Raw genomic sequence first — 23,510 nt, 5'->3', positions numbered from 1 at the left:
TTTTGGTCGCTCAAGATGATGTTACATTGAGTAGCTTGTAAATCACTTTCAACTTTCATTTTAGACAGTTCTGGGTTAAACCATATACAGTTACAGATTCTCTTTAAATAACTATAATTTCCACCTAAGCTCAGGAAGGGTGGGGGTGAGAGTTGGAACTTTAAACATGGGCACTTATTTTTACTGAAAAACAAAAAATCCCAAAAAATGATCCAAGACATGAAAATTAAAACAACTTTATTAAAGCTCCAAAAAAGAAGGCAAAAAAACAACAACCATATGGTCAGGCATCTTATATCTTTCCATGTATTCCCTTCCCTCCTTTTCTTTCGTTTTCTACCTACCAATCCTCCCAAACATGTGCTTCCCTTGTAGACTAGTGAAACTCAGTACAAGGTGCAACTCTGTGATAAAGTGGACTTTGCAGGTTAGGCATTTTAGGCCACTGAGGACTGTCATCCTGTTCTGTTCTGGCTGGCTAGTCAAGTTGGTGTCTGTGTCTGATTATTGCACACCATTGTGGTTCAACATGGTACTAACAGCGAGCTTTGGTGCTCGGGTAGCATATCGTAGATTTATTCTTTCATTTATATTCATTAATCATTTTATCTTGGTCTGGGTCATAGTGGCCAGAACCTTTTTATATCCTACTTCCTATCCATGAGTGCAAAGAAAGTAGAGTTTCCAGATGGCCAGATGAAAAAACTACTACGAATCCAAAGGTGCTTTGTTACAAAGCATGGGGCTCAGGTCCAGAGTAACAGGCTGAGCGTTAAAGTGGGTGCCGAAGGAGAAGCAGGATCCCCCACCACCAATGAGAACCACCTCAGTCCCCTCAGAATCCAGCAGCTCTGAGCAGAAAGAATGCAGCATGAGGGGCCAGGGGACAGAAGACTGCAAAAGGGGAAAAAAATAAATAAAACTATGAATCCACAATCTACATGTTGAGTAATCCATTACTAGGACTGCCTAGGTGACCACATTACCAGAATATTGTTCATTACAAGACATTTGGTAATATTTCTCTTTTTTATTTTTACTTTTACCTTTTTAGGGCAGGTAGATGTGTCTGTGCAAGCATGCAGTTGGTGGCGTCTAAATACTTTTGGTCATGCAGGTAATTGCGTGTGTGTGCGCAAGCATGTAGTTGGTGGGAGTGTGAATACTTTTGCTCAGGCAGGTGACTGTGTCCAAGCTACTGGTTAAGCAGAAGTTTAGTATATCAACCTGCTTTTCCAAAAATGAACGGAAATAAATGGGACAAAATAGGAGATAAAAACAAGTGTGGCGGGTGAATAGATGCGCATATCAAAAAGCTGTATATAAGCGGTTACCTCATCAGCGGGATAGATGTTTTAGAGTTAGAACAGCAGTGATATCTTAAAAGTTGCAGACGTAGAAAGACAAACAAAAAATGGGTGGCATAATAAGAAAAAGGAATAATATAAAATGTAGTTGGTGGGGGTGTGAATATTTTTTTTGTCTGGTGAACGCAGTACTCGGGTCATTGCAGCAGATTTCAATGCAAGACACCCTACGAGACCACCCATCTCCCATGCTACAGTTAGCAAACTGCTTGCCAAGTTTCGTGAAACTGGTTCAGTGTTGGATTTGCCAAAATGTGGACGCATGAAAACTGTCACTAATGAAGAAACATCAGTGGCTGTCCTAGCTTCATTCAGCAAGAGCCCACAGCGTAGCACTCGCCGCATGTCACTGGAGAGTGGCATCAGTCGAACATCCCTTCGGCGGATATTAGCTACTCACAAATGGCACCCTTACAAATCCAGCTGCTGCAGCATCACAACGAGGATGACCCAGATCGGCGCACTGAATTTGCAGAATGGGCAAAACAAAAATTGGAACAGGACCCTCAGTTTACACAGAACATTTTGTTCAGTGATGAGGCAAACTTTTATGTGAATGGTGAAGTTAACAAACAAAACCACCGCTATTGGTCTGACACTAACCCACATTGGACAGATCCCTCCAAGACTGTTGGAACACAAAAATTGATGGTATGGTGTGGTATATGGGGTACAAAGATAGTGGGGCCATTCTTCATCAATGGAAACCTCAAGGCCACTGGATATTTGAAATTGCTACATGATGATGTGTTTCCCTCTTTATGCACTGTAGCTGGCACGTTCCCTGAGTTTTTCCAGCAAGATGGTGCACCACCACATTATGGGTGTCAGGTCCGAGCATTCCTAGATGAACAGTTTCCTGGAAAGTGGATTGGTCGTCGTGGGCCAGTTGAATGGCCCCCAAGGTCTCCCGATCTGACCCCCTTAGACTTTTATCTAAGGGTGACTGTGTCCAAGCTACTGGTTAAGCAGAAGTTTAGTATATCAACCTGCTTTTCCAAAAATGAACGGAAATAAATGGGACAAAATAGGAGATAAAAACAAGTGTGGCGGGTGAATAGATGCGCATATCAAAAAGCTGTATATAAGCGGTTACCTCATCAGCGGGATAGATGTTTTAGAGTTAGAACAGCAGTGATATCTTAAAAGTTGCAGACGTAGAAAGACAAACAAAAAATGGGTGGCATAATAAGAAAAAGGAATAATATAAAATGTAGTTGGTGGGGGTGTGAATATTTTTTTTCAGGCAGGTGTCTGTGTGTCTGTGCAAGCATGCATTTGGTAGTGTCCGAATACTTTCAGTCATGTAGTTGGTTGCGTCCAAATACTTTTGGAAATGCAGGTAAGTGTGTGTGCAAGCATGTAGTTGGTGGTGTCTGGATACTTTTGGTCATGCAGTTAGTGGCATCTGAAAACTTTTGGTCATGCAGTTAGTGGCGGTGTGAATAATTTTGCACAGGCAGGCGACTCTGTGTGTCTGTGCAAGCATGCAGTTGGTGGCATCCAAATACTTCTGGTCATGCAGTTGGTGGCATCCAAATACTTCTGGTCATGCAGTTGGTGGCATCCTAATTCTTTTGTAGTTGGTGGGGGTGTGAATACTTTTGCTCAGACAGGTATGTGTGTGTGTGTTTCCAAACTATCGTCTGGGCAGAGGTTACAGTACAGGGTTGGCCATTTATATGGATACACCTAAATAAAATGGGAATGGTTGGTGATATTAACTTCCTGTTTGTGGCACATTAGTATATGGGAGGGGGAAAACTTTTCAAGATGGGTGGTGACCATGGCGGCCATTTTGAAGTCGGCCATTTTGGATCCAACTTTAGTTTTTTCAATGGGAAGAGGGTCATGTGACACATCAAACTTATTGAGAATTTCACAAGAAAAACAATGGTGTGCTTGGTTTTAACGTAACTTTATTCTTTTATGAGTTATTTACAAGCTTCTCTTTGTTTACAGCCATTGACATGTCGCAGAGGTTAACACCTGAGGAGCGGATAGAAATTGTGTTGATGTCTGGTGAACGCAGTACTCGGGTCATTGCAGCAGATTTCAATGCAAGACACCCTACGAGACCACCCATCTCCCATGCTACAGTTAGCAAACTGCTTGCCAAGTTTCGTGAAACTGGTTCAGTGTTGGATTTGCCAAAATGTGGACGCATGAAAACTGTCACTAATGAAGAAACATCAGTGGCTGTCCTAGCTTCATTCAGCAAGAGCCCACAGCGTAGCACTCGCCGCATGTCACTGGAGAGTGGCATCAGTCGAACATCCCTTCGGCGGATATTAGCTACTCACAAATGGCACCCTTACAAATCCAGCTGCTGCAGCATCACAACGAGGATGACCCAGATCGGCGCACTGAATTTGCAGAATGGGCAAAACAAAAATTGGAACAGGACCCTCAGTTTACACAGAACATTTTGTTCAGTGATGAGGCAAACTTTTATGTGAATGGTGAAGTTAACAAACAAAACCACCGCTATTGGTCTGACACTAACCCACATTGGACAGATCCCTCCAAGACTGTTGGAACACAAAAATTGATGGTATGGTGTGGTATATGGGGTACAAAGATAGTGGGGCCATTCTTCATCAATGGAAACCTCAAGGCCACTGGATATTTGAAATTGCTACATGATGATGTGTTTCCCTCTTTATGCACTGTGGCTGGCACGTTCCCTGAGTTTTTCCAGCAAGATGGTGCACCACCACATTATGGGTGTCAGGTCCGAGCATTCCTAGATGAACAGTTTCCTGGAAAGTGGATTGGTCGTCGTGGGCCAGTTGACCTTGGCCCCCAAGGTCTCCCGATCTGACCCCCTTAGACTTTTATCTTTGGGGTCATCTGAAGGCAATTGTCTATGCTGTGAAGATACGAGATGTGCAGCACCTGAAACTACGGATACTGGAAGCCTGTGCTAGCATTTCTTCTGCGGTGTTGCTATCAGTGTGTGAAGAGTGGGAGAAGAGGGTTGCATTGACAATCCAACACAATGGGCAGCACTTTGAACACATTTTATAAGTGGTCAGAAACTTGTAAATAACTCATGAAAGAATAAAGTTACGTTAAAACCAAGCATACCATTGTTTTTCTTGTGAAATTCTCAATAAGTTTGATGTGTCACATGACCCTCTTCCCATTGGAAAAAACTAAAGTTGTTTCCAAAATGGCCGACTTCAAAATGGCCACCATGGTCACCACCCATCTTGAAAAGTTTTCCCCCTCCCATATACTAATGTGCCACAAACAGGAAGTTCCCATTTTATTTAGGTGTATCCATATAAATGGCCCACCCTGTAGATCAACCTGACCAAAAACCTGTTAAGCAAACCATTAAAATACAGGAAAAAAACTGACTCAGCATGGATCCTACTCACCGTATCAATACTGATTTCAACAGAGTTTCTGCTAATCAGGTTTATTATAGCAACTCCTGGTACACCAGCTGACTGTAGCCAGACTCCACCAACTACCACAAGATTCTCACCAATCACATGGGCTGTGTGAGAATACCTGTTAACCAACAATAAGAACCGTGATGAATTTAAATGAAACTTAAAAGCATAAATAAAGTTTCAGTCATACTGTTACATACCATATATCTTTTGTCCAGGCTTGAATCCTACTGGCAGTAGAAATAACCTATTTTGATTATCTCTAGGGTGTTTCCTTTTCTCTTCAAAAGTGCACACTTGTTTAAGTCATTGTTCTACATCAGCGTTCCAAAGTGTTAGGAACACTTCCCTTATACACAGTCAAAACAGCTCTGACCCAGTGAGACATTGAAGCCACAAGACATCTGAAGGAATAATGTGGTATCCAGTACCAGGGCATTATCAGGTCCTTCAACTTTTGTACATTGCCCAGTATCTACAGTGGATCCTGTTGCCATCTCTTCCATGAGTAAACAATGCACATGTTACTGACCATTAACAGGATTTTGGAGAAAACGGGATTCATCTGACTAGTCAATGTTCTTCCTATGCTCCCATGTCCAGTGCCTGCGTGCCTATTGTAGATACATTCGATGATGGACAGGAGTTAGCATGGTCACTCTGACTAGCCTGTGACTATACAGCCCCATACACTAAAGGGTTTGATGCACTGTGTGTTGAGGCACCTCATCACTAGTACTAAAATAAAACTGGGATTCGGCATATGAAATGCCTTTATTTGTCATATAGATATACACATGTACAGTACAATTAAATTCTTTGCTCGCATATCCCAACTTTTTCGAAAGGGGTCAAGAGCAGAAAGGGTTAAGGGCCTTGCTTAAGGGCCCAACAGTGGCTGCATGGCAGAGCTGGGGTTTAAATCCACGACCTTCTATTTGTTATACCACAGCTCTACCCACTAAGCTATCACTGTCCCAACATTTAATATATTCCTGACAGTGACATAATCAACTGAAATAGGCATTTCCTTGCACATTTTTGATGGGTAGTCCTAATGTTTTGGCTCATCAGCGTATAGTGTAAGCCAGTGGTCCCCAACCTCAAGGCCACAGGTCATTTATTACCAGGCCGCACAGAAAGAATAAATAATTAGAGATTGCTACAAAAGCAATGAAAACACTGCTTCAATTTTCAAAATTTAGTGACGGCAACCAAAACAAAGTTACGGAGTAGACTCAACATAAGGACACACTTCAGGTGTTATTGTCTCCTATCACCCCAGGTGGTTTTCACTGATTTTCCATCATTGGTGGGTAGTGTTGTTATGTACTTGTGTTTTTAATTATGCTTGTTGTCACCGGTACAGGACAGAATTCACCACTTTGCACCACCAAAAATACATTACCTGTTACATTAACTCAGGCATGCAAACTGCGCCTGAGCCAAAGAAAAAGAAAATCAAGACTTGTCTTTGCAGTGATGGATTGGAATTTTAGACTGATGTGCTACTCAAGTGTCTTAAATAGTATCTTCTAAGGCAAGTGTGTCATGATTACTTATTAACACTAGAAGTCCCAGAGAGGGGTCATTTAACATTTCTACCTTTGGAACCCAGAGACGGGTCGAATGACCTGAAGGATTTTAGCTAACATCCTATAATCACCGTCTTTTGTTCTGCAAATAAGGCCATTACTGTCGCACCACAGGAGGTTGTTGTTTTCCATTGAGTTTAGCCATTTAGTTTCTAGTTAGTTCTATTCAGTTTATTGTATTTGATAATATAAAGACTATACATATTGTATTTAGTTTAGTTTTATTTGAGCAAAAAAGCACTGAAACAATGAATCATTTTTTATATATTTTAAATAGAGAATTAGAAATTTTAGAGCAAGGTACAGCTGTGAGTAATGACCAGAAGCATTTGTGTCTAAGTCAAGAGGACTGAAATTTCAGTGTGAAAAATATACAAAAGAACAACTGTTATTTGTTTCCATGCTTTTTATTTTTGTTATAAAAATAATAAAAAAAATACAAGGAATAAAACAATTCCACACATATTTACAATAGGCTGCAGTGGGGGGCTGCGTGTGTGTGTGTGAGTGGCATGTCCTTCTTGTGTGACTAGCATTTCAGCACTCACTCAGCAGTCTGTCTGCACTGTCGGAACATACCTGGCACTGCCTGGGTATGTCCCTGGTACATTTGCCACACGTGTATTTGTAGCAGTCAACACATCTCTCAGTTGCACAATTGTTCGTGCATCGATGGTTGACCTGACACTTCGCCCTTTTGCCAGGGCTGGGTGTGGAAGGTTGTTGCCGAAGGAGTTTCTCCTTGCGTGCCTTCTTTTCACTCACATGAGAGTCACCTAACTCTTTTGCAAGCTCAACCAGGAAGTCCACCTGTCTCTCCTGCACCCCAGTGCATGCCTGATAAAGAACATGCGCATTCAGTGCTGCCATGTCAATCATGTTGTAGAACACGGCGACTGGCCATCTCCGTGTTCCTGCACGCACGCTGTACTCCCGCACCATTTGGTCCATTACATCCACACCGCACTTTGTGTGGTTGTATTGTGTGACCGTGTTTGGCTTCCTTTTGTTGGTATCCTCAGTCTCAACCACGCTGTGCATGCTGCTGAGAATGTAGACGGCCTTCTTTCGTTTGGGTGCATACACTGTCAGTGTGGCACCAGTGGTTGAAAACACCTGAGTGGTGAATTCAGTGCGGTCCATCTGTCTAGCGGATTGAGGAATTTCCCGGCGACTCTTGTTGACTGTGCCGAGGATAGTGGTTTTCCGGCTAAGCAGTCGTTGTGCAAGTGACAATGATGTAAAGAAATTGTCCGTGGTTACAGTTCTGCCCTTGTCCATGAATGGTTCCATCAGCCTCATCACTACAGTTTCGGACAGTCTCTCCCCGCTGGGACGACTGGGGTCCTTGCCAAGATATGGGAGGACATTACAGATGTACTTTGATTTCAAGTCGCAAGCCACCCAAAACTTGATGCCAAACTTGTCTGGTTTTGTTGCAATGTATTGCAGAAAACAGCAGCGAGTCTTTGACGGGAAAAGCTGTTCATCAATAGTGATGTGTCGACCAGGGTTGTAGGATGTGATGCAGTTGGTGACAAACAATCTCCACACATCGGAGATTGCAGCAAACTTATCGGTCTCCGCTCACTCACTGCGTGTGAACATGTCATCAAAGCGTAGGTGTTGCATGATGTCTTGGAAGCGGTTTCGGGCCATAGTTGCAATGATCCTTGGGTTTGCCAGGTTTGCTGACCAGCTGTCACGTAGTGATGGAACCTTGGTCACCCCCCGCAAGACAGTGACTGAAATAAATGCCATTAGTTCCGGGAGATCCATGAACCAATCCACCTGCTCCGTGTGACGTGCATGTTGAGTAGTCCATTCTTGAATGCTACGAAGCATGTCAAGAGTGATAAAACAGAGGAAGCTCTGAAGGCGACTCCGGACACTTCGTCTGGCCTTAGCCCTTGGCTCTCCATCTGTAGGGTACGGTTCTATTGGGGTGAAATGGAGACGTTTCCCCACTTGTACTTCACGCCACACTGTGCCATCTTTTGCGGTCTCTGTCGGCTCACTCGCCAACCGAGCTCTCTTTTTTGGTAGAGGAGGAGTCTCCTCATCTGCAAGATAAATAATTTCAAATTAACATTTTGTTTTGGTTCTAAATAAAAAAGATAGTCAGGACATAAAAATAGGTAATTTGAAAAATCTAACCTGAAGACAGCTCAGAGTCCGAATCCGGTTGAAGGACTATGTCTTCTCCATCTGAGTCACAAGGGTTGGTGTTGCTCAGGATCAGTTCCAATGCCTGTTGAGTGGTGAGCCTTCTCTGCATTTTGTTTCTTTTGAACAAAATAGGTGAAGCAGTCACCTATTTATCCCCCACAGCACAAAAGGCTGCATGCAAATTTGCTAAGGTGTTAGCAACCTTATGCATATCCCCTGCACAACAATGCAGCTGGGGGGTGGGCAGACACACTCAGGAGCAGCTTACATTCTTTTGCTTACACTCTTTTACAAGACCTTTGTTGAGGTGGATCAACACAATTAATTTGTTTTGTTTTTTGTCTGTCATTTTGAACCCACTTCTTTCACATCTTTTTTTAAAAGAAAAACATAAATAAATTATTTTAGAAAAACTTGAAAACTTGAAACAGATTGTATGTTTTGCAAACTATATGTACATTTGGCAAAATGACCTGGATAATGCAGCACAACATCACGGATCAGCAGCAAAAGGTCACATCTCTCCCAAAACTACGGTGGCCGAGAAGTGCAAAACAAATTTACATTTCAGAAAACAAAATTACAAAAAAACAAAAACAAATTTACAACAAAAGCAAAAACAAATTTACAAGTGCTCGGGTACCCAGTGTTTGTAAATTTGTTTTGGCATATGTAAAAGTGTTTCAGCACTTGTAAATTTATTTTCGGCATATGTAATTTTGTTTTCTAAAATGTATATTTGTTTTGCACTTCCCGGCCGCACATATTTGACGGAAAAGGCAGGGACAATAAACCGGAAGTGCGTGTTGCTTACCTGCTGTCAATCAAACTGTTTCTCAGCGATAAAGTGAACGGAGTTTGTGATGGTGACGATAAACAAGGTTTTGTCTAGTTTGTGGAAATCATTTTATCCAGTTGACCCGCTATTGTTTTTCTTGTGGAAAGTTTTGTGCAGATGTTTAGACGTGGCGTGTGCATCTCTATCTACCGTCCGCTCTTCTAAACATCTAAGGAATTCCCACAAGAACAACAAAAGCGAAATAATGAAAATAATTAACACAAAATGGACAAAACATTGTTTATTAGGGACGGAACATTTGATACCGAGGCTTTAAAACTTGTTTCACTTTTGTAACACTGGACTCAGTGTATCGGAGCTTATATTAAAGCAGCATGTGCGGGACTGATGAAGCTTTGTGCTGTGTTTTATCTCACTCCAAACCAGGGTTACCCACCGTCCTGTAACATACACAATCCTGCTTTATCTGGAGACTAAACGCCGCGTTCAGTACTGAACTGATACAGGACGCTTTGTATTTTTATCAATGGGAGACTGAGGGAATTATATTAAGTAGTGTTCACTTTTATTCTTAGTAACGGTGTGTGTGCGCTGGTTATAGCAGCAGGGGGGGACCTTACACAGTCATGAGAACAAAGGTTTTATTTATGGTGTTTAACATTTATTATTTTCATTCTTTATAATAATAAGTCAGAACCATATTTTAGGCAAAACAACGCACTCCGCCCACTGTGCTACACATACAGCGGTTTATTAAACAGGTTATGTCACGTTACTAAGAATAAAAGTGAACACTATTTAATATAATGAATTAAGCAGCAGTTTCCTTCTGTTTCATACACCACACCGTCTCCCATTGATAAAAATACGGAACAAAGCGTCCTGTATCAGTTCAGTACTGAACGCGGCGTTTAGTCTCCAGATAAAGAAGGATTGTGTATGTTACAGGACGGTGGGTATCCCTGGTTTGATTGTCTCTTATATAGTGAGTGAGATAAAACTCAGCACAAAGCTTCATCAGTCCCGTACATGCTGCTTTAATATAAGCTCCGATACACTGAGTCCAGTGTTACAAAAGTGAAACAAGTTTTAAAGCCTCGGTATCAAATGTTCCGTCCCTAATAAACAATGTTTTGTCCATTTTGTGTTAATTATTTTCATTATTTCGCTTTTGTTGTTCTTGTGGGAATTCCTTAGATGTTTAGAAGAGCGGACGGTAGATAGAGATGCACACGCCACGTCTAAACATCTGCACAAAACTTTCCACAAGAAAAACAATAGCGGGTCAACTGGATAAAATGATTTCCACAAACTAGACAAAACCTTGTTTATCGTCACCATCACAAACTCCGTTCACTTTATCGCTGAGAAACAGTTTGATTGACAGCAGGTAAGCAACACGCACTTCCGGTTTATTGTCCCTGCCTTTTCCGTCAAATATGTGCGGCCGGGAAGTGCAAAACAAATATACATTTTAGAAAACAAAATTACATATGCCGAAAATAAATTTACAAGTGCTGAAACACTTTTACATATGCCAAAACAAATTTACAAACACTGGGTACCCGAGCACTTGTAAATTTGTTTTTGCTTTTGTTGTAAATTTGTTTTTGTTTTTTTGTAATTTTGTTTTCTGAAATGTAAATTTGTTTTGCACTTCTCGGCCACCGTACAAAACACTTCATGTGTGCTTCAAAACAAAATGTGTGTTTTATACAAATTGTCAGTTCCCTCAAAATGCAAAGTCTCTTGACCTGTGTTTCACATGGTGTTTTGAGGATGTCATCTCGGTTAGAAATTGATTTTTTAGGTAAAATTTATTGATTTATATGGTAAAACTTTATGACTTATAACTGTACTTAAAAAGCTGACTTTTGGATGGAAAAAGCCATTACATAATGTCTGGCTAATTCTCTGTACAGAACATTTAGGAACAGGGAACTGAAACTGATCTTTGTGAAGACCCAGGACTCTGTGTCTTGCCAAAATGTACAGGGGTACAGAAAAAGATTTTGTATGCTTCAGCATTTTGTGCAAAAGACAGCGCACACACATAAGCATTTTTGACGTGATCAGGAATTAATGAAGGTATAAAACTAAAGAGTGACCAGAGGTGGGGGCTCTTTTTGCTTTTTTCCTCTCTGGCGCTTCGCTTCTTGCTTTGAACTTTTCTCTCCTGAGAAGCTTCAGAAGACTCGTCTGGATCCGAAGGAAGACTTAGACGTAAACTTACTTATATTCATATTAATAAATCATCATTATTATTTGACTTAATCTTGAATTTTGGTGTTTTTTGTCATTGACACCCAAAAAAGTAAAAGATCTGTCTTTAAGGCCATTGGCTCAGAAAGGCCAGGTTTTTAGTCCTTTTCAAGTATTAGACAGACGTTAGTGTGAATTCAGCTCTACTCCCCCCTGCAGATTCCTCAGGCAATGGCCACATTTACAAATGAAAGGATGCTAATTGGAGCCATCAGAGTCGTCAGTTCGGACTAAGGGTCATTTGACCCTCTTTCGGGACTTCATTGGGGAGCTCGAAATTTCTGGGACTTCTAGTGTTAATGGAGGCTATAAACTTAGTATATGGATCCACAGCAATTGCGTACATTTGATGTATAGCCAAACAGTTTTTTTACGACCTTTAACTATTCTTTCATATTAATAAGCTGAACCATTCAAACAAATCTGCCAGACTTGCTAAAACAATCAAGGCTATTCCTTTTATAATACCAAACTGTGACTTGAGTACTACCTTGGTACCAGGGCAGGATGTACATGTAGTCTTTCCCAGCAGAAGCCTATGCATGTGGGCTTCAGCAAGAAAATGTCTCCTAGTGGGACACCTCCTTTGCCCAGACCTCCAAACATTACCAGTCCTCCTTTATAAGGACATGCTGAGTGAGAGTGACGTGGCTTTGGGAAACAGCCTTCAAGTGGAATCTGCAGAGACACATTTGAAAGAGGTGTTTTTTCTCTTCATCTTTGACTACAATACACACAAAAGGCATTCTTTTAACAAGATAAACAGGTTAATTCTTACATTCACCCAGTGCTGGTCTTCTAAACTGAGAAAGTGTGAATCACCTAGAACAAGCTCTCTTTCAGTACGACCTCCAAACACAAATAAATAGTTCCTGTCTAAATAAGAAGAAACAGGATTAAAATGTAAAGTATTATTTTGATGACACTGTAGTAATATCTTAGTTAATGGAACCTCCCTACCCTCAAAAATCAGCAAGGTAGCTGTATGCCTCCATCTTGGTATTGGGGCAGGGCCGGTACAAACCATCTCATTTATGGACACCAACACTTTTGGGTTATGCTTGTCTCTCAGGCTACATGTGACTTTTAGTATGCTATCAATGGGGTTAAGTGGAGAGGTTCTACCACCCAGAATGACAGCACCACCTCCAGGGACAGAGGTCATTGTGTGATATAGTCGTACACCTGCATTGAAAAAATTGACCAGTATTAGCATTTACTGCACATAAAAGGAAACACATTAACTTCTTACATGACATACGCTACATGACCAAAGTATGTGGACACCTGACAATGCCCTTGCTGGACATCCCATTCCAAAAACATGGCCATTAATAGGAAGTTCCTCACCTACAGCTAGAGTAGCATCCACTTATCTGAGAAAGCTCCAATAATCTGAAGTGTGCCCGTGGCAATCTGTGCCTGTTCAGTCAAAAAATAAAACATTTGTAATATCAGGAAATCATGTTGAATTGTCAATTGTCACCTAAGTTCCTTCACACCAAACTCGTCAAATGTATTTATTGGCATTGCTTTGTGAAAAGATGCTCAGACACTCTGGAACAGTAAAATCCCTCCTTAAATTGCAAAGTGGAAGTATTTAATTTATGTATTATATATTTTTACATTTGTTAGGAGTGGCTGTTGCTAAAACAACCAAATATTTAGGGAGTAGTCCACATACTTTTGGCAATATGGTGTATGTATTTTTTATATTTTTATAAAATGTGACTTTTTTTGTACTTGTTACATTTTTAACATTTTGATATCAAGAGCAGTTTTCTGATGTTATTGAATTTTATTATAATGTTTTTGCAGTAAAGTATGCTATACTACTACTGGTTATATCTGGTGATCCAGGGTTCTAATCTCAGCAGTGCTATCGGCCGGTCGGGCATCTGCATGGATTTGATTGACTAATATCCAGGGGCATGGCCTAGCCATTGGGAAGTGCACTTTTCAGCGCGCTCTCAGTGCCAGTCCCAAGCTAAAGTCCCAAGCCAGAGCCCCAAGCCAGTCCCAAATAAAAGGTGCACCAGGGTGCATCAGGAGGGACACTAAACTGTGTGGACAAACTATGCGGACATCCCTCCTGAACCCCAAAATGAAAGGTACCCAGTATACTAATTGATCTCTATTGAGACAGTAGAGCACTGTATAATAACCTGGGTATTAATTATCCCACTAAGTTATATAGTACACAAAGCTGACACATTTTCACAAAAATATAAAGTTTTCTTTTTCTGGATGACTTCTGGTGCATGTCCAACAAAACGGGCTGGCAAAATATGGAATTAAACCCCCCAAAAAGTTATATACAGACATGGTAAACAAAGAGGACTACCAGCTTTTTAGGGGATAAATTCACAAAGCTTACACAGCCCTAAGAAAACAAATAAACCTACACTGGATTTCTTCAGGTAGTAAAAATATTTGAATCAGCTAAATAATACGCACATTTCTGTCCCTCAGGTTCTATAACAGCATGTCTCCAGCCCGCATGCTCTCTCATCAGAAGCATAGCTGTAGAGTTTCGACCTTGTCTCCCACAACCACCTGTGAGGAGCAGCAACCTGGGTTCCAGCATTGAAGAGGCCATTCCTACAGCCTCCACACATTGACTTTCAGTCATGAGCTGCACAGACATGGAGTACTGGTCCAGAGTAAGTTTTATCAGAGGAATGGGGGTCTCTAAGAGAAAAATAAAATGTATCCATCTAGCAACCCAAACAATACTTCTATACAATACACAGTACAATAAAACAAACGTCCTTATTTCTTTTAAAATTAGTATTACATGAATCAGTGTCCATTAAGTCAAAAGAACATTTAAGAAATCAGGCACTAAGGTTGGGTGAAAGCATGTAAATTACAATCAGTGTTTTAATCATTCCAAGTGTTCAGTGGGGTTAGGGCTAAGGCTCAGTGCAGGCCACGCCCAACTACACAAACAGCATTGAACAGGGACACAGTCATGCTGGAATAAAAAGGGCTTTCTTCAAACTGTTGTCATAAAGTTAGAAGCATTACATTTTTTATCAGCCACTTTACTCTGGTCAGGGTTGCGGAAGGTCTGTGTCCACAGTGAAACACTGAGCACAAGGAAGGACGCCAATCCATTGCAGATCTTTGGCCACACAAGACATAGTCTGAGTCTGAGTCAAACACCAAAATTTCTCACTAAATATCTGACACATAAGGACGAGTAACCAAGAGTGTTGGAGTTGCTATAAATGAGATGGGAAGCACAAAAAAGGATAATCTCTGACTTGCTAAAAACTGACACCCATTCACCTCTTAATGTCCTCAGGACAATTGTTGAGAAACATCAAAGAGTGCCTTTGTATAAAAGGGAGGCAGAACTGTAAATTACCAGCAATCAGCTTCCTAGTAATTTGCCCTGATTGGAGCATGTACAGTGAAAAAAGAAAAGAAGCTGAAAATGTTCTGTGCTTAAGGTAGGAACTAAAGTACCTTAAGGCCACTCCCTGTAACTCCACCCACTTTTTTAAGCAATCAAAATGCAGAGCTAAAATCCAATAACATGAGGATGGTGAAATTTCAGCAGTCAGCAGAATGTAAGAGGTCATTTGTCACCTTAAGGAGGAAAGATTCAGTGATGTGCATATCTTTAAAACCAGATTAAAATATCTCTAAAATATCAATATTACTGAAAATGAACAAATTTCACTGAAAGTGAACAAATCTTTTCAGTAGTTTTGCAAGAAATGGTCATTTGGAAATTGGTCAAAAGTAACTGACAATTATAGCATCAAGGTTATGCGTTTAATACAGAGATGTAATTACTGCTTCATTAAAATGACAGAAACCAATCCAGTAGTTAGGGAGGTATTACATTCTAAATATTAAAACTCTGGGGCCATGGGCAAGCAAAGAGATTGTGCTTAGCACTAAATCGGTTAATTTTAACATTGAAAAGGCACTAAACTCTTTAAAAACACCTGGGCATGGCTGGGGAAGTGGAAAATCCAGATCCAAGGAAGTGAGCCCTACTGTCTCAGTTTTACCTATAAAAAGTTTAAGAAATGTTCACATAATCCAGGAAAAGTAATGTAACCAAACCCAAGTGAAGGTTTAGTATGCCATTAATAGTGCTAAACAAAACTTTAGGTCTATTACAGTTTTGAGCAGTAATGCATGAAAAATACTCTTTCAGATGTAACAAATTTAACAGCTAGATGACAGTTAACTAGGAATCCTTGAAAATCAGGGTACATTTGTAGTCTGTCTTTTTCCCAAGCTTTTCTACAAGCCTGTCTAATTGTCTGAGTGTCTGCATTTAGTGAGCAATGAAGTGACCAAACCATCAACACTAGGATAAGCTCAAGCATGTGAAGGCAAAGTACCTGAAAAGACTTAAAAATCACTAGCCGTGGACCTAAAGCAGAAACAGAAAAATGCCCATTAACAGCTTAGCTAAACACAACTGGTCTATGTTCAGAAAAACTAGCCTTTTCAAAATCCAATTTGTCAATATAAATATCACCAAACCAAATGTATGGTCTTGCACATAAGTGGGCCCATTTATATGCTGAATAAACTTAAATACATCCAAAAGCTGAATAGAAATTATAAGTTAAACTCAATAAAAGCAAGGAATTCAGTAAATTTAGCTATATAAATCTTTGTGGTTTAGTAGGTTTATATACTACTGCACAAAGTTAAGGAAAAATAAGAATGAGCTTTAAAAACCAGCGCCTCGAAACTTTTAAATGTCCTGCTGTTTAAAAACCACAGCAACTACTTGACCTTGACCCGTATTCAGAAACTGAAAAAACTGAAGAAATTCCATTCTATTTGGCAAAGTTTAATAAAGGGAGTGCAGTCACCATCCGAGCAGATCCCTAACCTCACTAGCAGACCTCCTTATTTTCCCTATTTTTACAGTGCTTCTGTCTGTAAACAAAGCAGGGACAGGGAGACAGAGGCCAGGAGTAATAGCTACTCTGTTCCTCAGGATTCCAGTCCCAGAAATCCACCACAGTTGAGTAGTGTTTTATGGTCACAAACAAAAAAATAGTGGATCGCTATTAGAGCTACTAAACGACAGTAACACATGAAACACAGCTGAACACAGAGCTTGGGAGAAACAACAGGCCAACAAACACACTGGCACCATCTAAAAGAAAGACTGCCTTCTAGTGTATCTTGATTTGCAAAAAAACTAATTATGTATATTCAGCACTTGTTAGAGATTAAGCTGTATTTCGTTGTACTAACAGTGTAACAAAACTGTGCAATAACAACATTTATTTTATACTAATCTAGAATAATCTAACTATTGGATAATTTATTGATACATTTTACCTGATGGAAGAGTGAGAAGTGCTTGTCTGGTCAGAGAGCCATTGGAGGCGGTGAGAATAAAATAGTGTGAGCACTTCTGATGCCATTCCTAAATAAATATTAAAAAAGTACCCATAAGTAAAGATGCAATGTAATACTGATATCTATTCCTCAAGTCTTCGCTAATACAAAGTACTGACAATGACACCAACTCATGTACACTGTTTCTCTCTGGGACAAAATTCAGGGCTCTCTGAATAACATGTTTAATGTGACCAATAGTGACTGAATAAAGCTCTGACATAACACACAACCAACAAAATCGATAAACTGAATCTAAACATTGAAATTGTTGATTACTGTTGGTGTACTGCTCACCAATAAACAAAAAATATCTGCTAAACTGAGTCACATTATTCATTGAGATTATTATTTTGCATTTATGCTAATGGTGCTTTTGTTGTTCTTGAGTGCCATTAAACAGTAAACAAAGATAATTTGTTTTTTATCATTCTAGTCCCACTGGTGGCACCACACAAAAATTTTTTCCATGTTTATCCTGTACTTAGTGAACAAAAGCAGTCTGACTCTGTAGTAGGAAAAGATAATAGAAAAGACATTTTCACCTCAAATTCATCAAAAGGTTCCAACTTCTCTACTCTTTCTCTCTCATCATCCGTTAAAAGACTGAAAAAGAACTGGTTCATATCCATGCACACACATTCCTCCCAGTCCTGTAAAAAGATGAAAAAATTCACTACTTATAAAAACAGAAATCAGTAAAATGCTTAAATACTTATGTTAAATGTAAATTTTAAACTTCAGTTAGAATAATTGATATTAATGGCATTTAGGAGATGTCTTTATCTCAAAGCAAGTGAGAATTGAGGGCCTTGCTCAGGGGCCCAACAGTGTCAACTAGGGTTAGTACCTTAACCACTGAACTACCACTGTCCAACCACAACTACCACAACCCATTCCCAATCCTAGCTTATAATTAATAGAATATTTGAATGAAACTATTGCTGTGCATTAATCTTAAACATAAAATACATATTTCTTTTCAGTGTGAAAGTCAGTCATAAACTACTTATGCATGGTATTATGTTCAGAAATGACACACTTAGCCTAGGCTATTAATGACTTGTACATAGTAAATGAAAAGTAAAACATATAGGAATACCATGCCAGGTACCAAAACTAATTTATTTTTCTTCAGAAATTTTTACACTTTTTTTAAATTTAATAAACACCTGATTGTGCTGAGTTCGAATGGCTTGGACAGCACTGTACAGTATAGGGACAATGGAACGAAATTACATTGATGTGTAGGTGCTACCACCTTTTGCAGAAATCTCTGGGTCTGTGCGAAGGTGTTTGGGTATTGGCAGAGCGCATGTATTTTGGAGTTGAGTTTCAGGAAGTGGTTCTGCATAACGATTCCAAAGGGATCATTTGGGCGGATCTGCTCATACATCACAAACATAGCCTGTGGGAGGTTCCTTGCTGCCCACCCAATTACAGCATCTGACCTAGGGCATGAGTATTAATAAAAAATTATTATCCAACATACATTTTGTAATCATACAGATGGTCTCTTAAAGAACATGTACTGTATAAAACACATTTCCTATAAAATTCTTATAAATGTATTTTAGACTTATTTATGCAAGGTGATTTAGAAGTGTGTCTTGCGAATTGTATCCAAGGCTACAATACAGCAAATAATTTTCTACAGCTCAATGCAGAAAAGACTGAGGTCATGATTATTGCCCCTGATAAGGTGACTCCCTTAATTGAAATTGGTCTTGGACCTCTCTTCTCTGCTGTCCATTCAGATTTAAGAAATCTAGGTGTTGTTTTTAATCAGTCATTGTTGTTTGACACACATGTTAAACAGCTGACTAGATCTTGCTTTTTTCATTTAAGAAATATAAGCAAATTGAGATCTATAGTTTCAAATGCTGACCTAGAGATGATTATACATGCTTTTATTTCATCTCGTATTGACTACTGCAATGCCCTGTTTTCTGCTCTTAGTATGTCTGCTTGTGATCGGTTGCAGATAATACAGAATGCTGCTGCTAGATTACTTACGAGCTCAAATAGACGGTGTCACATAACCCCACTGTTAAGATCTCTACACTGGCTTCCTGTGCAGTATAGGATCCAGTTTAAAATTTTGACTTTTACCTATAGAGCATTGCATGGTCAGGCTCCCATCTATATATCAGAGCTACTTCACCCATATGTATCAGGGCGCTCTCTTAGGTCTAGCAAGCTGAACTTGCTGTCTGTCCCACGCTCCCGCTTAAAGTCTCGTGGGGATCGTGCGTTTGAGGTAAACGCTCCAAAATTATGGAATGCACTACCCAACTTTTTAAGATCTGCAGATTCTGTAAATTCTTTTAAAAAACAACTAAAGACTTACCTTTTCAAGCAGGCATTTGTTTAATGTTGAATGAATTGTTTATTTATTTTTATTTTCTTATTTAATCATTTATTTGCTTTTTTATTTATTATTATTATTATTGTTGTTGTTTAATTAATTTTATGTTGTGTGTATATTTTGTCATGCAATGTTTTTGTAAAGCACTTTGTGATTCTTATCTGTGAAAAGTGCTATATAAATAAATTTTACTTACTTACTTACTTACTACAGCCGTTCATGGCTGTTCATTAAGCTCTTTGCTTGGAGAAAACAGAATTTTTGTCATCCCTATCGACCATGTGCTGTCAACTAATTCTGGGAGGCGCCCTCCACCAATTGCACTGACTTGCCCAATAAGACTGGTTGAGCAGCAGCTTGTAAGAATGTGGTTGGATGGTTGTTTGTGTTTGCAGAGGAAGCTAATGTTTGCTAGAGTGGTTGCAGTAATGCAGTAATATAGAGACTAGGTCAAATTCAGAAATGGGCCCAAATAGATGCAAAATATTAGACAAAATATTTGGCACAGAACTGAGCATTTGATGATTAAATATCTTGCCCAAGATCCAAGCTCCTGACAGCCACTGTATCAGAACACACAAATACCTCAGCCACCACTACCTTTCTGCAAATCTATCTTTGGATTTACACATTATAAATTTCAGTTGGAACAAACATGCACAGACCAATGTGGGCACACACCACTGTGTTTCCATATAGGTGAGCACCACCTCGGAAAGAACAAGAGTAGGACAGTTCCAGTGTAGTCCAGCTCTATGTAGAACATCTTCAAGCTCTTTTTCCTTTCTAAGATCCACACCTAGTAGCTTATAATGAACACTGCTCACGTATGCTGGGCCTGTATGCACATCCAACACAGAACATGAATAAAAATTACATTCAAGAAGACATTGTTTAACATGACCTACATTTATCTTTAGTTACTGCTTCATTCTGATCAGGGTGTTGGTCACACACACACACACACACACACAAACACAAACACACTTTATAATTGGTGTCTTCAGTATTGCTTAATATTGACTACAGCAAATACAGAGTTTAAACATACAAATCCTCCAAGAAACCAGGACAAAGGCTAATAAAAAAACTACACCACTAGAGGTGCCTGTACAAAAGTGATGTATACACTAATAAAGTAGTACATAACAGAAAAGGGTAAATTGTGTCTTCTACCAGTCTGTGCTAAGTGGTCCCAATCTGATATAGTTGCTTTCAGAAGATTGCTGCCATTAATTAATGCAGCCTTGCGTCTGGCGACATCAGGGAAGTCCACCTCAAATATGATAACATTCTGCAGAGCTTCCTCTGCATGCAGTCGAAAATAGAGGGAATCGAAGCCAGCACCCAGTGACAGGATCTACAGACAAAGTAAATCTAAAGGAGTTAGAGAATTTTCACACTTGCACATTTGTTCTGCACTTCAGTGTAGTTGGGCATGTGGGAAAACAATTTTGGAGCACAAATGAGGGCTTGCTTCTAATCTTTGGTCTATCTACAGTTTTAGCCAAGTATAATGTGAAGTAAAATAAATTGAGTATAGGGCTGCAACGATTAGTCGACGTAATCGATAACGTCGACTATAAAAATTTGTCGACGTGGAATTTCATCGTCGACGCATCGTTATTATTGCAATGCACTAAAGGAACTGCAGGGGGAGCAGCATCGCTTCCATGGCGCAGCGGGGAGTTTATGAAGACAGAGGCAAAGATAGAGAGACTGAAACTTTCTAAAGTATTTCAGCCAAAATAACCCAAAGAAACGAGCTGGACGCAGACACTACAAAGCAGAGTTGTGGTTTCACGCCAGCACCACGGTGAAACGCCTTGCAGCCGTGATGACCAGCATTATTCCGGTAAGTTTTTACACAGCTTTGTGCTTTAACCAAATTAGTAGTTAATGTTTGTTAATGCTAGAGTACTTGTCGGAAAACTATCTAAGAGTTCGCTATTTTTCAGGTTTGTTAGCTAACTAACTCATTAAGTGCAATAGTTAATCAGTCATTTATATGAGTAATGTTATATAACTTAACATTATAGCCTAACGTTACCCTGTCTCGTCTTCCATATTCTTTGCTCTCGTTAATGAGAGCATTCATTCTAAATAATAAGCCTCCTCCACTTAATGATAGCTAGTTAGCTCAGCAGATAATTCAGTTAAGATATTTAACCTGTTATGGTTTAGTTGGCATAGCCAGTACACTATTTGTAATAAACTATGATACATAGCCTTCAGTTTGTGATAATTAATACAGCTTTCTCTTTTGCTCTTTCTATTAATAGCACTAAGCAATGGAGTGTGGATGAGAAGAGAAGAGGTTCATGCACCCCTCAAATGGCTGAGGTCTTCACAGACAGCATTCACATGTTTCTCAACGACATGTTATATATGTTTTTGACTTCCAGAGTGATAACTTCTGAAACATAACAGTTTCTAATGCTGTCCAAAGCTTTCTTATTTAATTGAATTTTTTTTATTGTGATTGTGATTGTGTATTTCGATTAGTTGACTAGTCGACTAATCGAAAAAAATAATCGTCAGATTAGTCGACTACTAAAATAATCGTTAGTTGCAGCCCTAATTGAGTATTTAGACCTACCTGTCTTCTAGCACAGGTGTTAGTAGCACACAGAAACTGTTTCACACAGTGGTCTACAGCTTTCCAGCGAACATAATAGCCCCTGTGAAGAAAAAAACAGACATTACTTCCTTAAAGTTTTTGTATGGTGCAACACCCAAAGTATGTACTTGTGTCTAATCCATTTACCTGTTAATAAGAGCAGTTCTTCGTGACACCTTAGACACAAAATGTTGAAGAAGTTCATCTTTAAAGTAGCCTTGAGCTGCAGCGGACACTTTGCTTACCACACTGCTGTCATTTGTGCCCTGTACCTAATATTGAAAAATCTGATTTAATTTTTTTCACTTAACAGGATCAAGACTTTGCAACTACTGCTGCAGTGTCTACATTTTTTTGTGGGGAACATTTTTAATGCATGTACTACCATTCTCAGCACTGCAATAACACAAACATAGTATTGACAAAGTAGTGTGTGTTGTTCTGGTAATAGTGTAGACATTTTTTATCATCTCTCAATAATTGTTTCTAAGTTGACAAGTAGAGTATTCCCTCTTATGAACAACCAAAAATAAATACTTTAGAAAGACTATGTTGAAAATACAGGCCTCAAAGTAGACAATCAATGCAACAAAAGTGAATACATATAGGAGTTTCTGTGACAGCTCAGAAAGTGGGAAGGACATAATGTCAACCTCTATGGACGGCGTCCAAGGGAAAAACCCTCGCTTCCTTCTCAGCACAAAACTGCAAGATTAAACTTTACTAAAGAACATGAAAGGAAGCCTGTTGAATATTGGAAGCACATTCTTTGGTCAGATAAGACCAAGATAAATGTGTTTGGCTTACATGGGGTCAAGCATCTTCAGCGTGAACCTGGCCAGGACTACCACAGTGAATGCATAGTCCCGACAAGTTTGTTGCATTGAGTTCTTACTGTGGGGCCTGTATTTTTAATATAGTTAATCTACATGGTTAGTTTTAATTTTACTCACTCACGCAATTACTGTAAGGTGATACAATTTCGAATTTTTTGACATTTATGTGACACTGCACATGGGTGTGCTCATGTATGTATATCCGTATGCAGTGTTGTGTGGCTGTGTGCCCTGGATACTTTTCAAACTTTCATAGCATGTAGGTATATATTTTCCACATTATTCATTAGTCTGTTGACTACATGTTGCTTTAGGTTTAGATTCCAGTGATGCATGCAGTCCACTAGAATTGACGTGTGAATAACTTAATGAAAAATGTTTGTTTAAAACAATTTAATTGTAATTGCTTTGTCATGCCTTGCTAAAAGTAAAAACACATAGGAAAAATTTTTGAGTCAGGCTATCACAATTCATGCGCAAACTTACTGCTGTGTCTTTTCCCGGGTTCTTGTTTTTGGTGACAGGCATGGCAAATCAATTTCTACTCTTCAGCGGTTATCAGTTGCTAGCTTATCATAAACTTGGATACAGTCAGAAAGTCTCATCAAAAATGGAATTATGTAGCCACTACAAAAAAAGCTTACTTCCTTAAGCGTTGGTACATGCGCTTTTCACACCCGTTTTTTGTAAACTGCCTACTCG

At 39.5% G+C, this 23,510-nt stretch overlaps 2 protein-coding genes across 4 annotated transcripts; both read right to left on the bottom strand.

The window, feature by feature from the left end:
- Positions 1-220: 220 nt before the first annotated feature.
- Positions 221-23,450, bottom strand: lcmt2 (leucine carboxyl methyltransferase 2). Of its 2 annotated transcripts, XM_063005642.1 has the most exons (14): positions 23,295-23,450; positions 22,120-22,244; positions 21,952-22,033; positions 20,529-20,712; positions 20,034-20,190; positions 18,246-18,435; positions 17,530-17,637; positions 16,925-17,012; positions 14,054-14,287; positions 12,557-12,781; positions 12,375-12,472; positions 12,087-12,274; positions 4,754-4,889; positions 221-894 (listed from the first exon to the last, which is right to left on the bottom strand). In XM_063005642.1, the coding sequence occupies exons 1-14, from the start codon at positions 23,334-23,336 to the stop codon at positions 709-711; spliced, it is 2,043 nt and encodes a 680-aa protein (XP_062861712.1). In that variant the 5' UTR covers positions 23,337-23,450; the 3' UTR covers positions 221-708. The 2 variants fall into 2 exon arrangements, with proteins under 2 accessions (XP_062861712.1, XP_062861714.1); XM_063005644.1 differs by lacking the exon at positions 18,246-18,435 and having other exon boundaries at positions 20,018-20,190.
- Positions 6,761-8,892, bottom strand: LOC134324002 (uncharacterized). 2 transcript variants are annotated; one of them, XM_063005646.1, is made up of 2 exons: positions 8,524-8,892; positions 6,761-8,429 (listed from the first exon to the last, which is right to left on the bottom strand). In XM_063005646.1, exons 1-2 carry the CDS (start codon positions 8,642-8,644, stop codon positions 7,954-7,956), a joined length of 597 nt encoding a protein of 198 aa, XP_062861716.1. In that variant the 5' UTR covers positions 8,645-8,892; the 3' UTR covers positions 6,761-7,953. The 2 variants fall into 2 exon arrangements, with proteins under 2 accessions (XP_062861716.1, XP_062861715.1); XM_063005645.1 differs by having other exon boundaries at positions 8,524-8,870.
- Positions 23,451-23,510: the final 60 nt, after the last annotated feature.

The sequence above is a fragment of the Trichomycterus rosablanca genome, chromosome 12 (genome assembly GCF_030014385.1).
Source record: "Trichomycterus rosablanca isolate fTriRos1 chromosome 12, fTriRos1.hap1, whole genome shotgun sequence".
NCBI lineage: Eukaryota > Metazoa > Chordata > Actinopteri > Siluriformes > Trichomycteridae > Trichomycterus > Trichomycterus rosablanca.
This window is presented reverse-complemented; position numbering and strand designations above follow the sequence as displayed.

Bases quoted from the DNA above. Each gene is read 5' to 3' on its own strand.
- LOC134324002 (XM_063005645.1), bottom strand. From the start codon at position 7,668: ATGAGGCTGATGGAACCATTCATGGACAAGGGCAGAACTGTAACCACG.
- lcmt2 (XM_063005642.1), bottom strand. From the start codon at position 23,336: ATGCCTGTCACCAAAAACAAGAACCCGGGAAAAGACACAGCA. The intron at 18,436-20,033 runs GTGTGTGCCCAC...CTCATGCCCTAG, and splicing joins ACCTATATGGAAACACAGTG to GTCAGATGCTGTAATTGGGT. The intron at 14,288-16,924 runs GTAAAATGTATC...TTTTTCTCTTAG, and splicing joins ACTTCTCACTCTTCCATCAG to AGACCCCCATTCCTCTGATA.